This window comes from Numida meleagris, chromosome 27, assembly GCF_002078875.1.
Source record: "Numida meleagris isolate 19003 breed g44 Domestic line chromosome 27, NumMel1.0, whole genome shotgun sequence".
Lineage (NCBI taxonomy): Eukaryota > Metazoa > Chordata > Aves > Galliformes > Numididae > Numida > Numida meleagris.
Genome location: NC_034435.1, coordinates 2,481,961 through 2,498,471, shown reverse-complemented (window position 1 = coordinate 2,498,471; position 16,511 = coordinate 2,481,961). Strand labels below are relative to the sequence as shown.

Sequence of the window (16,511 nt, the reverse complement as noted above, 5' to 3'; positions counted from 1 at the left end):
CAGAGTGAGTGGGGCAGCCTGTGGGTCCGGGGCTGGGGGGTGGTCTGGGGTTACACACCTGATTTTTTTTGGGGGGGTTTGTAGTATCCACTGCCAATGAGTACGCGTGCAAAGGGCTGGATAAGCTGGAGGAGAAGCTGCCCATCCTGCAGCAGCCCGCCGAGAAGGTAATGTCCCTATGGGGCAGGCCGGCCTTGCGTGCGCTGCTGGGATGAACTCCCCTGTTCTGCGCCCTCCAGGTGGTGGCAGGGACCAGGGAGTTGTTGTCGTGCACGATGGTGGGCGTGCGGGAAGCGGTGAGCGGCGCGGTGGGCATGGCCTATGGGGCGGTGTGGGGCGGCGTGGAGAGGACACGGCGGGTGCTGAGCTGCAGCGTCGGCACCGTGGCGGGCACCCGTCTGGGTCAGCTGCTGGCAAGCGGGACCGGCACGGTGCTGGAGAAATCGGAGGAGCTGGTGGAGCATTACCTGCCCGGGATGGATGAGGAGCCGGGTGAGTGCTGAGCCTTCTCCTACTTTAAGGGGTGTCAACCCTCGTTGGGATCAAACCCCATCCCCAGGGCTCAGCATTGCTCTGGTGCCATGGGTGCTGGGGGCCACGATGGGGGCGTGGGTGCTGTGAGTCCCATCTGCAGAGCAGCCCCCTCCCCTCTGCCAGGGCAGCGCTGAGCCACCGTGGCCCAGAGGATGTTCCCTGCACGGGGAAACACGGAGCAGCAGCGGGTGAACTCTCACCTGGAAAGCAGAGAGCAAATATAGCCCCGTGCCGCCAGCCGGGTATTTATAGCTCAGCACGGGGAAGTGGTGGGCAGAGCTGGCACTGTGTCACCTCAGAGGTGACCGCAAGGGTTTAGGGGACACCTCCCCATGACTGGAGGTCAAGCACCCCGCTCCAGGGCGCAGAGCTCAGGGCACATCCCGGCGGGATGCTCCGCTCCCGGGGCGGCTCTCACCCCGTCACCCCGCAGCGGATGGCACCGAGGTGACACCGAGGGAGCAGCGGCGGCGGCGGCAGAGCTGCATGGTGCGCGTGGGCTCGCTCTCGGCCAAGCTGCGGCACCGTGCCCTGCGGCGCTCCCTGGGCGAGCTGCAGTGGGCCCGGCACAGCGCTCAGCAAGCCCTCAACCGCCTGCACCGCATCATCGAGCTGGTGAGGCTGCAGCCCTCCCCACATCCCCGCGCCCACCCGGACCGCGGCGGTGCACTCCCGCTGCTCTCCATCCTTTAGATCGAGCAGGGCCGGCGCGGCGTGGACGGCTCGTTGCAAGGCGCCCGGCAGCACCTGCACCGCATGTGGCTGGAGTGGAGCCTGCAGGACGATGCGCCCATGGAGGACAACCAAGTACGGGGGGGGAGGGAGGGGCCGCGCCGCAGCGGGGTGCAAAGCATAGGGTCAGGGCTGTGCCTGCGGTGCTGCCCGCTCGCTGCTTTCCAGGTGGAGGCCCGGACCATGGCCATGCTGCGAGGGCTCCTGGGGCAGCTGCGAGCCGCCTGCGCCCACCTCCCCGTCCGCGGGCTGCCGAGCGGCGTGCGGGACACGGTGGGGCACGTGCGGCACGGCGTGGAGGGATTGCACGCCTCCCTGGCGCGCGCCCGCTCTTTCCACGACCTGTCGGGCATGGTGCTGGAGCAGAGCCGGCAGCGCGTGCTGCAAGCGCAGCTGAGCATCGACGAGCTCCTGGAGTACGTGGGGCAGCACGCGCCCCTGCCCTGGATCGTGGGACCCTTCGCCCCCGTCCTCGTGGAGTACCCGGAGGACTGCCCCATCGAGATGGCCAAGTGGAACGGGTGCGTGTGCGTGGGACATGGGGAGAGCACTGTGCTTGGCGACTGCACGGAGGAAAGCCAACCCCCATGGGGCCAGCGGCAGGAGGACGGACTCGGTGGCCCGGCCTGGGACCCCTGATGCCAGCAGGGGACGGTGGCACGTGGATAACGCCCGCCTTGCCCGCGTCCCCGAGCCCGGGTGGCGTCAGGATTTCGTGCCTTAGCAGCTTTTGGAGTACGTGGAAGAGCGAGATACAAAACAACTCAACCCCCAGCCCATTACTCTGCGCCTCACACTGAGCTGGGGGGAGGGAGGGGGGCACGGAGCACCGGGGGTGGCTCCGTCTGGGTGCAGGAGGCGGCCGGGTGCCCCCGGACTGTGCCCCGCCGTCGGGTGGCAGCGGACTTCGGCCCCGTTATCACCGTTGCCGCTTCCCACGGTGCGCGCAGGGCTTTGCCCCGGACATCCCCACGTCGGGGGGCAGCGGGGGAGGGTGGGGAGCGTCTGAAAGCCGTGGGAATTTCTGGGGGGGAGGGGGGCACGGGGAGAGCCGTGCAAGGCGGGGAAGTGCCCGTTCCGGGGGGAAAGGTCTGCGCCGTCGGTCGCTGCTCCCGGGCCGCCCCCGGTAGGGTGGGACTCGGTCACATGCGCACGGGGCGGGACCCGGGGCCATAAAAGCGGAGCGGGGGAGCGGCCCCAAAAGGAACGTCGGGCGTAGCGCTGAGTTGGTGAGTGGGGCCGGGAGCTATAGGGGTGTCCCGGTCCGAGCACCGGGCTGCTCTGTCCCCCCCACCCCACGGGAAGCAGACGCCGCCGCCGTCCGGTACCGGGGGTGGGCGGGGACCGGACCGCCCCCTCCTTGGGTGGGAGCATCTGGGGCGCCCGGTGCACGGTGCGGGACCCCCCTGTCCTGGGGGGCGCGACCCCGGGGTTCTGCTCCTGGGGAAAGGAAGGGACCGCCGGAGGGGGGGGGAGCAACGCGGGGTTCCCTCTTCCGGGGTATCCAGCCCCTCCTCCCCCCCCCACCGTCCAGTTTGCTGGGGGTGCTACCCTCCTTGCTCAGCCCCACATTGCTTCCCCTGCAGCCCCGCCATGGCCGCCAGCGAGCACGACGCAGCGCAGCCCAAAGCTGAGGAGCAGCAGCAGGTCAGTGGGGGCGGGGGAGTCCTCCCCCATGGGGACGGGGCTGTGCTCGCTCCTTTAGGGTCGACCCACTCCAGGGTGGGCTGCGGGGAGGGGGAACGACCCACCCCATCGGTGACCCCATTCCCAACGCTGAGTGACCCGGGGCTGCGTTGTGCTTTCACTGTCCCCATTGGCACGCTCAGAGCATCGGGACGCGGGTGGCCAGCCTGCCCCTGGTGAGCTCCGCCTGCGGCATCGTGTCCAGCGCCTACGCCTCCACCAAGGAGAGCCACCCCTACGTGCGCTCCGTGTGCGATGCTGCCGAAAAGGGGGTGAGGACCCTGACAGCGGCGGCCGTCAGCGGAGCACAGCCCCTCCTCACCAAGCTGGAACCGCAGAGTGAGTGGGGCAGCCCGTGGGTCCGGGGCTGGGGGGTGGTATGGGGTTACACACCTGATTTTTTGGGGGGGGGTTTGTAGTATCCACTGCCAATGAGTACGCGTGCAAAGGGCTGGATAAGCTGGAGGAGAAGCTGCCCATCCTGCAGCAGCCCACCGAGAAGGTAACGTGGGGTGCGTGGCGCGTCGGGATCTGCCCCGGTGCTGCCTACCAGGGCTTTGTCGTTCCCACCAGCTCATCTCGGACACCAAGCAGCTGGTGACGTCCACGGTGACGGGGGCCAGGGATGTGCTGACTTCCACTGTGGCCGGAGCCAAGGATGCGGTGAGCAGCAGGGTGACGGGTGTGATGGACGTGACCAAAGGGGCCGTGCAGGGCAGCGTGGAGCTGACCAAGTCGGCGGTGAGCAGCGGCGTCAGCACCGTGATGGGCTCCACCATGGGCCAGATGGTGGTCAGCGGGGTGGGCTCCGTGCTGGAGAAGTCTGAGGAGCTGGTGGACCACTACCTGCCCATGACGGATGAGGAGCTGGGTAAGGACCTGGTGGCAATGTGTGGAGATAAGGGGAGTCGGTGTGGGGAGAGCCCAGATAGGGCAGCACTGGCTCTTTGTGGAGGTCGGTGGTGGGGCAGGGGCCCGGCTGAGCGGTTCCTTTCCCCTAGCCAAGCTTGCCACGGCCGTGGAGGGCTTTGAACCAGAGCAGCAGAAGCAGCAGCAGAGCTACTTTGTGCGCCTGGGCTCGCTGTCGGCCAAGCTGCGGCACCGAGCCCTCCAGCACTCGCTGGGCAAGCTGCAGAGCGCCCGCTCCAGCAGCCAGGACGTGCTGGGCCAGCTCCAGCGCGCTCTCGACCTGGTAGGACTGTCCCCATCCCTACCCCCACCACGGGGCTGGGGTCAGCCGCCCACCCCCTGCTCTGCCCCCGCTGCAGGTGGAGCACCTCAAGCAAGGCGTGGACCAGAAGCTGCAGGGAGGGCAGGAGAAGCTGCAGCAGCTGTGGATGGAGTGGAGCACCAAGCAGCCGGGCGGCGGCAAGGAGCTGGTGCCACCGGCGGTAAGCGGAGGGCAGGGGGGGTCCCCGGGGCCGCCCCGGTTTCCCTGTGGTGCTCACCCCACCTTTGTCCCCACGCAGACGGTGGAGTCGGGCGCCCTGGCCCTGCTGCAGGGTTTGGCTCAGCAGCTGCACAGCACCTGCCAGCCCCTGGTGTGCAGCCTGCAGGGCCTCCCCGCCGGCATCCAGGACACGGCGGCACAGGTCCGGCACAACGTGGAGGAGCTCCGTGCCGGCCTGAGCTCGGCCACCTCCCTGCAGGAGCTGACGGGCAGCACGGTGGCACGGGCACGTGCCCACGCTACCAAAGCCCGTGAGCTGATGGATGAGCTGGTGGAGCACGTGGCACGCAACACGCCCCTGTCTTGGCTCGTGGGGCCTTTTGCTCCTTCCACGCAGCAGGGGCAGAGCGTGCAGGGGTAGCAGCAGCCCTGGGGGGGAGGATGAAAGCGCTCCCAAGCTGAAATCAGAGCTCCTACTAACCCCTCCCTGCCCAAGTACCCGTTAACTTCCCTCCCTGCCCATCCTCGGTGTCCCCTTGACCACAGCGGTGCCCGCCAAGTGCCTTAGCTTCCTTCTCCCAGTGCCTGTGGCTGCCCCAGCTCTTGTTGGCCAGCTCTCCATCCCCTTTGGCCACCGCTTGTCACCTTTGGTGCCTTCAGGCCCCTTGCTCTTCCCGTCCTTGCAGCTGCATGAGCCCCTGGTGGAGGTGGTGGGGGGGGCAGGTGCCTGGTAGGGATGTAGCTGTGGCTTGGGGTGGGTAAAGCAATAAACTCAGTTTAGTTTTGCACTGGTCTAAGCCTTCTTGGGGAACAGGGGCTGGGAGGGTTGGGAACCTCAGTTCCACCTCAGGCTTTGCCCTGCCTCTCTCCTTGCCACCGCTTCCAGTCTTTCCTGGGGCCTCTACTGGAAGGAGGAATGAGGGCAGGTGCCCCTATGTGGGCTTCCTGGGCTGGGGGCTTCCAGCAGTGGCAGCAGGGGCTGTACTGGTGCTGAGCTCCATGCTGGGACTCCACCACCACTGGTGCTGTACAGAGCCCGTGGCTGAGGGTCAGGGTCTCCCAGGCAGTACAGATCTCTGGGTATGATCTCCCAGTACCTGCCTAGGTTCACAACTTGTGTCTGACTTCAGCTCACCCGTGGCTACAGAGTGATGCCCCAAGCGGGGCTCACAGAAGCCCCTTGCTGGGATGACACGTGGCCAACCCAAGACCTCACTTCCCAAAAATTGGGCAAGAAGGAAACAAGGTTTATTTGGGTTTTGTTTATGGAGGGATGGAACGTGAAATGAAGCCTGGAAAAGAGCACAGACTCCCCAGGGCACGGTTACATCAACACCAGCCTGGGATCAGGGCACACCACCCAGTGCTGGCACTGCCCAACCCATGGCACAAACAGGACACGAGGACGCAGCATCTGGTTGAGCTGGGAACATCTTTATTTTACACGTACAAAAGCTTCAGCTTCTTGCAAAAGAGCAGAAAGACAGACAGACAAACAAGATGCTGCCCAGCACAAGGCAGGATGCCGCCACTGGTGAGTCCCCCAGCCAAGATAGGGGTGAATGCACATTCACCAAAGGCAGGTGCCAGCCCCGCTGCATCTGCTGGAGCAGAGGGACCAGGCTCCAGGAGCTGCAACCGGCTGGAGAGAACATCACAGGAGGGAGAAAGGGGCTCAGAGCAACAGGGTGAGGATCTCCCATGGGTGGGAGAAGTCCTTGTGTCCCCTCCCCAATGAGGCTGCACCCCTTGCCATCACTGGAAAATGAAAGGAGGCTGGGAGCACAGCCAGGCCCCACTGTCACCCCTTGGGGACAGCTGCACCATGGCAGGGTCAGGGTCCAAGGGAATGGGGACCCTTGGGGGGCTTGCTCTTGTCCCAGCCCCAAGCTGGGGACAAAGGGAAGAGGGAGGCTCCTGCCCATCCCTAGTCACAGTCAGCAATGCCTTAAGAAACAGACACTATGGCTCTTTGTGTTTTTCATTAAAAAACCCTTTATATTCATTTCATGTCGGTTGAAATCACAAGAAATTAGGTGGGGAGGGGGAGGGGGGGGAGAAAAAAAAAAAAAAAAAGAGGGGACAAATACAGACAAAACAGCACAGTCTCCCCCCACGTTCAGTGCTTTCATGGGGTCGGGGGCACAGGACAAGACCTAGGACATCAGCTACTGTGTGACTTAGTGAAGTAACGCAAAGATGGGCAAGGCAGAGGCCAGTCTCCCTTCAGAGCAGGTCGTGTGGCCCCTCCACCTCCTCCTGCGAGCAGTCCCACGTGCTCAGCTCTCCTCCTCCTCCTCAGCTCTCCTCTGCATCATCCACAGACTCTGACTCTCCGCGAGCCCTCTCCCGTTCGGCGCTAGGATAATCCTGCACGCTGCAAGGAGAGCACAGGCATCACCTCAGCAAACATCTCCCCTGCCCTGGCTCCCAGCATCCCCCCTTCCCAAGCCAGGAAAAGCCCCACAACCCATGAAATCCCCCAACTCTGGCCAAACAGGAGCTCAGCTTCCTGCAGAGCTCAGCCTGGATGTATGGCAGATGCCAAGGAGCTTCTCCATGCTGCATTTGCCCCTCGTCCACTCACCTGTTACGGGCCTCCTCAGTAGATGCCTCTTGCTCTCCAGCTCCTGGCCCTCGGCTTTTGTCCCTCTCCTGCTCCTCTGTACCCTCCGTTTTCTGGGACAAGGATTCGCCATTCACAGGACCTGACAAGTCTGCAGAGAAGAGACAGGCTGGGACACTTGGGTTCCTGGGACAGATCTCACCCACCCCACCTCACCTGAGGGGCTGGGCACCAGTGGGACCCATGCTCACAGCACAGCAGGTTGTCCTGGTCCACAGCCAAGCCCATGGCATGGGTAGCCCAGCTCTGGCCTGACCACGACAGCTATTAGAATGGCCCCAAAATTCAATTGCCCAAGCCTAGAGGCTGACCTCAGCATGGATTTTCCCCACTGTCCTCTCCAGGAAAGCTCTTACGCCATTACTAGGATGTAATCAGCCAGGGACTGACCACTGGGCGCACGGCCATGAGACAAAGGAAGATCCCAGTCACCAGCTGCCTGTGCCAGAGCCCATGCCAGCCTCCAAGGGCGTCTCCGCATTCCATCATCTCCCTGGTGCCCTGGACCACGGCTCAAGGAGTGAGTCTGGCCCAAAAGTTGCCCCAGAGGCACTCAAAACCAGGGTGTGGGCGCTGAGTTTGCCCTCTGCTCTTACTGCCATGAACGTTTGATATTCAGCCCACGGTCTCACTTAAAAATGCAGTCCCTAGACTCTGTGGGGGAAGCTGGGGTGAAACTGTCCCTTCTCCAGGCAGCTCTAGAGCCTGACATGAGCTAGACACAGCTCCACAGGGGGACCAGCTGTGCTGTGAGCACAGCCCTGGGATTGCTACACACCCAGACAGAGCAGGGAACCACCCCGAGACGTGCAGGGCACGTTACCAGCATTCGTTTCCTCTTCTCCCTTCTCATTCTGTGTCTCCCCTCCCGACAGCTTCTCCTGGCCCTTCTCCACATCCCCCTTGTCCTTCTCAGGCCCAGCTTTGTTGGCTTTCTGGATCGCCTCCATCTTTGGTCCCAGGACACGCGACTTCAACCGGGTGTAGACTTCAGCAGCTTTCTCCATCACGTCCTTGTTTGCTTTGTAGCGACGGATCTGCAGCAGAAACAGGGACACCCTTGGAGTTGTAGCGCCCTAAGCAGGCTTGTGCCCTCCAGTGGATACTCAACCCTCCACCTGCCATACCTTCTTCAGAGTAGCCACCACATCAGTGTGTTTCTGGAGGATGTGAGAGGTGACCTGCAGTGCACCCAGCTCCTCTAGTGCATTCAGGCACCGCTTGATGTCCTGCAAGGATGGCACCAAGATCAGAAACCGCATGGAAGTCTCTCTGTGGACTGCATCTGCCTCTGCACAGGCAGCAGGGGGAATAAATTGGGAGCCTGAGGGACTCCATTTGTTAAACCCCTATGGGGTTTTTCAGCAAAACTCTTGAATCTGTCTCAAGGGAGAAACCCAGCCCTACAGCGCTCCAGCCCCAACTCCACTAGCTCAGCTCAGGTGAGGACAACAACCCCCCAGTCATGGAGACAGGAATGGGAAGGACAGAACCACCTCTCCCAAGGGGGTAACCAGGGCAGCCTTGAGCTCCCGCTGGGCACCCAGGACCAGCACTGCTGTGAGCACAGTTCCCTCACAGCACCCACTATCAAGACATCTGCCTTGTGCAGCTGGCAAGGCCTACATGGTGGCCAAGGACAACCAGGGACCTCCTAGGCCAGGCCAACGTGCTCGAGCACTCACCGGGTTATCCACCTTCAAGGCAAACTTGATCTCACTGTGAAGTTTCTGTAGTTTCTCTTCGACTGTGGGCTCTGGAGCAGCAAGAGACAGGCCAATGTATCAGGTCTCCAGTAGAGAGCACGCCACTACCCAGGACCTCTCCCCCAAAAGGGGACTGGCTTCTTCCCAAGTCTCTAAGGCTGAAAGCAGCCCCAGGGGCCTCTCAGAGGAGGATGGGCTGGGGTGTGCCAAAATTGGCAGGAATCTATGTAGGAAAGTGGTCTCTACACACCCTGTAAATACTTTCCAACGTGATGCAGGGATCACAGCCATGCTGGAAAGGTGCAAGCACAGCCACACTGATCCCTGCTGGAGAGATCCCTCCCCAAGCTCCAGCTGGGAAAGGAACAAGCCCTGGCTCTCTTCCCTCCCCCCTGTGACTTCTCTCAAAAGCAATCGCTCTCTCACCCTTTTTCTTCTCCATTCTCCTTTCAGGGATCAGGTCAGACTTCTTCCGGCCTCGTTCCACTTTCAAAGGTCTGTGGGGAAAAAAGGAAGGAGGTCATTCAAGGGATGCCTGCTGGCAAAACCACCTGCTTGCTGCTGGGCAAGCAAGAAAGGTGACAGCTCACGCCAGCGCATCCTCCAGACTGCTCAACAGCGTGAGCCCTGCCACACACCACCCATGCTTGCAGACACATCTCTGAGCTCACACAGGCAGGAGCTTTGAGACAGCAGCTCCCCCATGCCCCAGCTTCCCAGAATTGCAGAAAGGCAGAACCCAAAGCAAGGTGTCCGGGGATACCCCAAGGATCTTCCCCTCTGTGGGTTGGAAAGAAGCAAGGGAGCTCAGCCTGGTGCCCTCCAGACACCTCCATCAGCCCCTTCAAGCTCTAAGAGAAAGGAGAGAAGAAACCCCTCCACGGGTGCTGCTGTCACAGGCAGCTCCACAAAGATGTTCATCCCCACTCCAGGGTGTCCTCAGGAGGGACTGGGCACCAGCAGAGGAGCAGACCTGTCCCCAGAAGAAAAGAGCACAGAGTGCAGGGAGGGGAGATGCTGACTTGTTTCGTGGTTTCTCCTCTGCTCGGCCTCTCTTCTCCTTCTGATTTGGTTTCCTTGACAACTCTGAGGGCTGCTTCTTCGCTGGCTTCTTTACCTGAAAGGATAGAACAATGCAGGCAAAAGCAGATTGCAGCAGAGACACCCCCCCCACCACCGACCACTGCAAGAGGGAGACAGTGTCAGGGCCCACTCTGGTCCTCCCAGTCCCATATGGGCATGATCCAGAAAATCCAGCAGCCAGCACCCATGATATCACTGCTGCAAGCCACAGGCAAGCAGCACCATTGGCCTGGGTGCAGGGCTGTCCCCTGCACGAGATGAAAAAAGATTTTGGTTACAGCATAGCCATCTGCTGTTCCAGAAGTAAATATCCTGGTACTTAAAGCAGCCCACCCAGCCTGCAATACCTGCTTGCCCGTGTGGGCAGACCCACACTTCCTTCCAGAACTCAGATCTGCATGATGCTTTCATAGCCTAGCTCTACACAGGCATCAGACTGAAAAAGTGACCCTGCCTCTGCCAATGAGGAAGCACAGCTGCCAGAAGCCCTCTGCAACCTTTCTTAGTGCTTTAGCCGAGCCCTGCTAACCCTTTCCATTATCTGCACAGCAAAATGATGACATTGGTGGGAGGGAGAGCATCACAGGGATGCAAGCTGGATGAGGCCTCCTGGGCCAAGGAAACAGCTCCCGTATGGACACAGCCCTTTCCCGTGTTCCCTGGGCAACTCCAGGGTAACAGAAGACCAAGGCAGCAGGTCACTGCTGCTGCTGGAGGCCCCTGCTGACCTGGCAAGGAGAGAGTGGGCTGTCATTTGACACCAGCTCTCCTCCTGTACTCACCTCTTTCTCCATCTCCAGCTCAGAGTCTGAGGAGGACGGGGCCTTACCCCGGCCTTTTCTGCCCTTTTTGCCCACTTCATCATCTGCACTACTGTCGCTGTCCGAGTGCACCTCCTCGCTCTTCTCTGCTTTCTCCTTCCTTTTCTCTTTCTCCTCCTTCTCCTGCTCCCGGAGCCGACGGATCTCTTCCTCTTGTTCCCTCTTCCTCTTCTCTTCCAGCTCCCGCCGCCTTTCTTCATCCCTCCTCTTCCATTCACTGATACGGTCCACATCACTGTCACTATCACTACAAAAAACAAGAGTGTGTTTGGAACCCTTGTTGTGAGAAGGAAGGCCGGGGACTCCCCCCAGCCCAGGGGGGTGACAGAACCCCAATCCCACTGCAGCTGATCTCACCTGTCGCTGCTGGAGCTGACAGGGACACGCTCAAGTTTCGGTTTCCTGCCACGGGGCTTGGGAGGGGGTTTCTCAGCTGCAAGGCAAAGGGGAGATGTTCAGCAGGAGCCCTGGTAGCTTCTTGTGTAAACTGCCCCAAATCAGGAGATCAGGGGCTGTTCAGACATGCGTTAGACACTGCCCACAATAGAAGGGGACCCCAGAACCTCAGGAGCACGTGCTCTCCAGTATCCTGAAGAAGCCAGCAGTGGCTCAGTTGCAGTAGGTGAAGTCTCCTTGGTGTTACCTGGCTTTCTGCCCCGTTGAGGCTTTTTAACAGATACATCGGAGTCTGAATCGGAGTTGGAGTCTGACTTGGTCATGTCCACAGCTGCATTTCCCATTTCTGAGTCTGAGTCCACTTTGGAGTCAGAGTCGGAGGCAGACTCCACTTTCTGTAGGTAAAAAGCGGGGTTGGATGAGGGAAGTGGGAGCAGCTGACATCCCCAAATGCAGCAACGCAGGGCCCAGCCAGGTCACTGAGACAGAAGCAAGGTCTCTTCTGGCATTGGACCTACACCCAGCCCACAACAGAGCCCTCCTGCCCCAACTCCTCCAGGCAGCACAGAGCCCAGCCACCCTGCTCAACAGAGGAGCCACCCCCTGCACCTTCCTAGACAGTGCCAGGTGCTGGCAAAAGCCAGGTCCCTCATCACCCAGGGAGTCTGGAGGAGAGTGAAGTAGCAATGTACAGGACAAACCACTTTGGGAGTCTTTTTACCTTCTTCTTCCTTCCCCCTGCAGGCATCCTCCGGGGAGCCCTGGTCACTGGCTTCTTCTCAGGAGTGAAGTCCTGAAGGAAAATCCAGATGTTAAGAAATGGGGAAAGACCTCATGAGGGTGAAAGCCCATCAGCTCCCCCAGGCCCTGATTCAGTGCCACTGGCTTCAGAGATGGTGCTGCTCTTCCAGTAGCACCCTGCCAGCCTCCATACAAGCATATCCCCAAACCCTCTTACCTGGTCACTGTTTTTTTCTGACTCAGAAGACGTTTCCGAGTTCTCCTCTTCTGTCAGAGAGGGGCTGCCCTGGTCTTCACTTGAAGATTTCCGAGGCCTTTTTGCCACCGGCATCTGATACTCGAGAAGAAACAACGTGAGAAGTCCACCCCCTATCCTCCCACAATAGAAAGTGAGCACAGGCCAGGAAGGGGCTGCCCAGCTCTCCTGGATCAGCCCCACCAGAACGGCCACGTGCACAAGGACTAAGCCACGCCACCACTTCACAAACAAAGCAAAACATCTGCAAGACCCCCAAACACACACTGCGCCCCACAACCACACTACAGCCCCCTCCAGACCGGGGCAGCCCCCAATCCCCACTGCCTCAGCCCACACTCACTTTCATTGCCAGTGATTTTCGCTTGAGCCCGCTGTGGTCGCTGCCTCGATCTGAGTCCTCATCACTTTCCATTTTCTCTGTGGCGACTGCAGCCATGGCAGCGTCTTCCTCATCGTCACCCGCATCGCTTCCCCCCATCGGGTCGTTCTCGGGGATGTCACTGTCAGAGGAGCTCGCGGGCTAAAGACAGTGGAAAATAACAACTGTGTTATCGCACCAGCAGGCCTACGGCGTGCCAGGCTGGAGAAAAGGGGCACAAAAGGGTGACAAGCAACGAACAGCAGCATTGAGCAGAGAGGAGCACACACAGAAGAGCATAGCTAAGGTCCTTGACAGGAGCCAGGGCCCTTCAGCGTGGTTCTGGGGCAGAGGGACAACATCACTCAGCCCTTGGATGAATGTGCTCAGTTGACCCCCCCCTTCTAATTTCCCTGTGCCCCCTTCCCCAACGCCCCTTCCACACCACCCCAAGACCACCAGAAACACCTTCCCTCCAGCTCCCCTGGCTCAGCTCCACCTACCGCTTCCTCGCTCCCCTCCCCAGCATCCTCCTGCTCTGCCAAAGACCCCAGAGAAGCCTGAGCTTGACAACCCCCATGGGTGAGTGGACCCCAGCCTTCCTCTGCTTTGCAGGTGCCAGAGAAGCAGGGCTGGGTAGCATGGTCCAGCCTTTCCTCCAGCAGCTCAGTTCAGGCCAGGCTCCTTCCTTCTCACATGGCTTTGCCCCATGGCGTGCCTCATGCCTTCCCCGTCAGAACGGCCTGCAAAAGGAGTTCAGCACAGCAGCACTGCTGTCGCCCAGTTGGGATCTCTTCCATCCTGTTCCATCACTCCACACAGGGAACGTCTCCCAGCTTCTCATCAGCCTCTCATGAGGTTCTTCATACAGGCACATCACATCCAAGGGGAAGAAAGCACCTGAGCTGCTGCTTCTGGGCTCTTCCATCCTTTTTGCAGACAGCAGGACCAGCTGCCCCTAGAGTTGGGGTTCTTCCAGCACTGGAACCTTGCTGCTGGAAAGACTCTCATCGTTTTGTCTTTTCTTGACAACTTGCTTCACACTTAGGTCTCCAACCAAAAAGGCCTCTACTTCAGTCTCTTCTGCAAAATCTGTGGCTTCGTTGGGATCTTTGCCATGGCCTCAGTAACAGCAGATCCTTCAGGAATGGGTTTCTTAAGTCTGCTGGAAGTTCACAGTGGTGCTGAGCAATCCCTTGAGTAGAAGGTGCTGCCTTCCTCACCATTGCCATCCTCCCGCCCACCGCTACATACGAGTGAAGTTCTCCAGGTTCTCAAAGATCTCCAGGGTCTCACCTTATCTACAACTGCATCCTTGGGTCCAGCCTTCTCCCACAGCTACTCAAACCACAGCTCCATTCCTGCACTGCCAGCAGCACATCTGAGCCTGCCTACCTCCAGACCATCTCGTCTTCATAGCTCACCTTAAAAACCTTCCTCTGCCTCTTCAGACCAACTGCCTATGAAGCTGCTTTGGACGCCTTCTTTGAAGATCGCTATACAATAAATTGTATCATACAATAATGGTTACAAAATGCCCCTCGTACACATGAACAATTGACAGCAAAGAGCCGTTCCCCAGCCTGCTCTGAAGGAGCAATCAGTGGCTTTTGGCTCAGGACCTTAGAAATGGATGAAGAGAGGGACTGCACGCAGGTCCACGAGCCAGGGACCAGCAAGCCTCCGTTCTCACTCTGACAAAGAAATCCTCTGTGGCTTTGGGCAAGGTACACACAGCACATCCCTGTTTCACCTCAAAGATGGGGCAGAGGTGCCTACCTCGCAGAGGACAAGGAGGGCCGACTCACCGAAAGGAGAGGCAGGAAGGGGGAAGCTATTTCAACCCGAGAAAGCCAATCTGCGAGACGGAAGCGCAGAGACACCACAGCAGTGACAAGCAGAAAAAGGAGGAGAGTGACTTGGAGGAAAGGAGAGCTGGAGGCAGCCCGGATCCTCGCTGACCCCCCGCCACGCGAGGCCCACACTCACCGGAGGGGCACTGTAACTGGCATGAGGGTTGTTCTGGATTTCCCATAATCCCTCGTTGAAGCCTTTTCTCTTGTTTGGTTTCCCATATTTGTCTTTATACTTTTCATAGGGGAACAGGTCTTTGGGGCCCAAAAAGGCGCTGGAGAGAAACAAAGCAGAGGTGAGCCCAGAGCGGAAGCAGCGGGGGCAAAGCCCAGAGAGGGGGGCGAGGCAGCGCTTACGTCTCATGAGTGCCGAAGAAGAAGATGGGGTACTTGTTCGGCGGGGGTTTCACAGCACCATCCGCGATGTCATCGATCTGAAAGGAAACCCAAAGCAGGAGGTGGTCAGAGAGAGCGGCTTGGGCACATCCTCTGCAAGGCACATTAGCCCCGGCTAGCAGCGTCGGACTCCAGCACACACACACACTTGGAGGCAAGCATGGCAACAAAGCACCCGGACGGGGAACTTGCTACGCACAGAGTCCTAATGCAGCATTATGGCCAAGCGGGAGCTCTAGAAGAGGAACAGAAGGGATCCGGCACAGACGCTTTACGGCCAGAGCTGGGCACGAGGGCCATGGCACGTGCCCCTCGTCAGGATGTCTGAGAAACCCCCTCCAGCCCAGGGGTGGCAGCTCCAGCGGGTGGCCTGAAGGTCCCTCCTGGCTGCAGACAAGCCACAGGCAAAGCCCAGCCGCCAGCAGGACACACGAGCACCCCCGTCTTCTTCCCAACACGCCGCACTGGCTCCGGTGCCCTTCGGTCTGCTCCACATGGGTCTGAGCTGGGGCACAGGTGGGAGCCTCAGGGGCCCCCCACACGCTGGGGTGTCTTCAGGAGGAGCGTTCCCAAAAGAGCAGCCAGCTAAAGCAGGAGATGCTGTGGGCAATGCGATAGCCCTGCTGGAAGGGCCGAGTCCTCTCGGCGCCGGGTCCCAGCCCCACGTCGGTGCAGGGCTTGGCATCCCAGATCTCCCAGCGCGGTGCAGCCAAGCAGCGTCGTCTCCAGCACCCAGTGCCAGCCCTGGTCCCGCACAGCACCACTTGCCATCGGACCGACCCACCGAGCCCTCACGCCGGTAGCACCGCGGAACTCTGACCGAGCCCTGCATGCCCAGTGTTGGCACCATCATTCGGGATGGAGCCGCACAGTGCTGCCCACCAGGTCAGCCATCCCCGCCGCGTGCGCTTCGTTATCCCTCACCCAGTCCGCAGCACAACAGCACAGCTCCCTCTGCTCCTGCACCTTGAGAGCTCACAGTCCCCTGCACACATCAGTGTCACCCTGACGCGTCCCAGCGCTGCCCCAGCAAACCCAGAGCAGCTCTGCCCCCATCCCTCCTCCTGCTGTCCTCTGAGTGTACAGGGCTGCGCGATGGAGTGGATGGATGGATGGGGATGGAAGGATGGGGCAGGGGATGGGCACTGGGGTACTGCCCCAGTGGGGACCCAGGCAAGGGTCTGGGAGACTAGGGCAAAGCGGGGACCCTTCTTGAGTTGTTCCCCATCCCGGCCAGGGTTGGCCCTTAGCCCATGCATCAATACAGGACCTCAGCTCCCCGCTTTGGCTCAAGTGCCAGCGTGGGACACCAGTGTCAGCGCAGGGCTTCAGCTCCCATTCAGCCCAAGCACCAGCGTTGGACCCCAGGGTGGCAGGGGCACAACCCCAGGGGGGACCCAGGCACGGGAGTGGGAGAGGAGGTCAGAGCGGGGTCCGCTCCCGAGCGCAGCCCCATCCCTGGCTGAGGTCGGGTCTTGGTGCAGTGCCAGCACGGGTCCCCAGCTCCCACCCGGCCCCAGTGCCACTGTGGGATCTCAGCTCTCACTCGGCCCAAACGCAGCGCGGGGCCGCAGCGCCGGCCCGCCCCGACTCATAGCCCCGCTCCGGGCCCTGCTCTCCCCGGGTGCCGCCGGGCCCCGTCCCGCTGCGAACCGCCGGGAGGGAACCGCGCAGCGGAGCGCGCTCCGCCCCGAGTCCCGCCGCCCCGGGGCAGCCCCTCCCGAGCCCTTCCCCTCTCGGCGCGGCCCCGCGGGCTCACCCGGGCGGGCCAGTGAGGGTAACCCTTCATCTTGGCGAAGACGAGGTCTCCGGGCTTGAAGCTGTGCGGCATGGCGGCCGCGGGGCGGGGCGGCGGCGGAGGCCCAGGCCGCGGGCAGCAGCAGGCAACGGGGCGGGGACGGCCCGGCCCGGCCCGCAGGATGTCCCGCCC

The 16,511-nt window shown here is 61.0% G+C and overlaps 3 protein-coding genes across 8 annotated transcripts; 2 read left to right on the top strand and 1 right to left on the bottom strand.

Annotated features, from left to right (window-relative positions):
* On the top strand, positions 59 to 2,029 carry LOC110388896 (perilipin-3-like). The gene is made up of 5 exons (XM_021378635.1): positions 59 to 167; positions 240 to 492; positions 968 to 1,149; positions 1,228 to 1,341; positions 1,435 to 2,029. The coding sequence occupies exons 2-5, from the start codon at positions 276 to 278 to the stop codon at positions 1,903 to 1,905; spliced, it is 984 nt and encodes a 327-aa protein (XP_021234310.1). The 5' UTR covers positions 59 to 167; positions 240 to 275; the 3' UTR covers positions 1,906 to 2,029.
* Positions 2,356 to 5,130, top strand: LOC110388946 (perilipin-3-like). 3 transcript variants are annotated; one of them, XM_021378765.1, is made up of 8 exons: positions 2,356 to 2,495; positions 2,853 to 2,913; positions 3,096 to 3,291; positions 3,372 to 3,454; positions 3,526 to 3,823; positions 3,954 to 4,144; positions 4,221 to 4,343; positions 4,422 to 5,130. In XM_021378765.1, the coding sequence occupies exons 2-8, from the start codon at positions 2,860 to 2,862 to the stop codon at positions 4,761 to 4,763; spliced, it is 1,287 nt and encodes a 428-aa protein (XP_021234440.1). In that variant the 5' UTR covers positions 2,356 to 2,495; positions 2,853 to 2,859; the 3' UTR covers positions 4,764 to 5,130. The 3 variants fall into 3 exon arrangements, with proteins under 3 accessions (XP_021234440.1, XP_021234441.1, XP_021234442.1); XM_021378766.1 differs by lacking the exon at positions 2,356 to 2,495 and adding an exon at positions 2,558 to 2,659; XM_021378767.1 differs by lacking the exon at positions 2,356 to 2,495 and adding an exon at positions 2,745 to 2,766.
* On the bottom strand, positions 5,771 to 16,486 carry HDGFL2 (HDGF like 2). 4 transcript variants are annotated; one of them, XM_021378761.1, is made up of 16 exons: positions 16,341 to 16,486; positions 14,543 to 14,619; positions 14,322 to 14,460; positions 12,315 to 12,494; positions 11,933 to 12,052; positions 11,696 to 11,767; positions 11,222 to 11,369; positions 10,936 to 11,011; positions 10,540 to 10,825; positions 9,697 to 9,791; positions 9,101 to 9,171; positions 8,654 to 8,724; positions 8,096 to 8,197; positions 7,792 to 8,005; positions 6,930 to 7,059; positions 5,771 to 6,719 (listed from the first exon to the last, which is right to left on the bottom strand). In XM_021378761.1, exons 1-16 carry the CDS (start codon positions 16,410 to 16,412, stop codon positions 6,641 to 6,643), a joined length of 1,932 nt encoding a protein of 643 aa, XP_021234436.1. In that variant the 5' UTR covers positions 16,413 to 16,486; the 3' UTR covers positions 5,771 to 6,640. The 4 variants fall into 4 exon arrangements, with proteins under 4 accessions (XP_021234436.1, XP_021234437.1, XP_021234438.1 ...); XM_021378762.1 differs by having other exon boundaries at positions 11,933 to 12,046; XM_021378763.1 differs by lacking the exons at positions 14,322 to 14,460; positions 14,543 to 14,619.

Coding starts and splice junctions, on each gene's coding strand:
- LOC110388896 (XM_021378635.1), top strand. CDS start 276: ATGGTGGGCGTGCGGGAAGCGGTGAGCGGCGCGGTGGGCATGGCCTAT. Junction 493..967: donor CGGGATGGATGAGGAGCCGG/GTGAGTGCTGAG, acceptor GTCACCCCGCAG/CGGATGGCACCGAGGTGACA. Junction 1,342..1,434: donor CGCCCATGGAGGACAACCAA/GTACGGGGGGGG, acceptor GCTGCTTTCCAG/GTGGAGGCCCGGACCATGGC.
- HDGFL2 (XM_021378761.1), bottom strand. CDS start 16,412: ATGCCGCACAGCTTCAAGCCCGGAGACCTCGTCTTCGCCAAGATGAAG. Junction 12,053..12,314: donor GAAAATCACTGGCAATGAAA/GTGAGTGTGGGC, acceptor TTTCTTCTCGAG/TATCAGATGCCGGTGGCAAA. Junction 11,768..11,932: donor CAGAAAAAAACAGTGACCAG/GTAAGAGGGTTT, acceptor ATTTTCCTTCAG/GACTTCACTCCTGAGAAGAA.
- LOC110388946 (XM_021378765.1), top strand. CDS start 2,860: ATGGCCGCCAGCGAGCACGACGCAGCGCAGCCCAAAGCTGAGGAGCAG. Junction 3,455..3,525: donor TGCAGCAGCCCACCGAGAAG/GTAACGTGGGGT, acceptor CGTTCCCACCAG/CTCATCTCGGACACCAAGCA. Junction 4,344..4,421: donor AGGAGCTGGTGCCACCGGCG/GTAAGCGGAGGG, acceptor GTCCCCACGCAG/ACGGTGGAGTCGGGCGCCCT.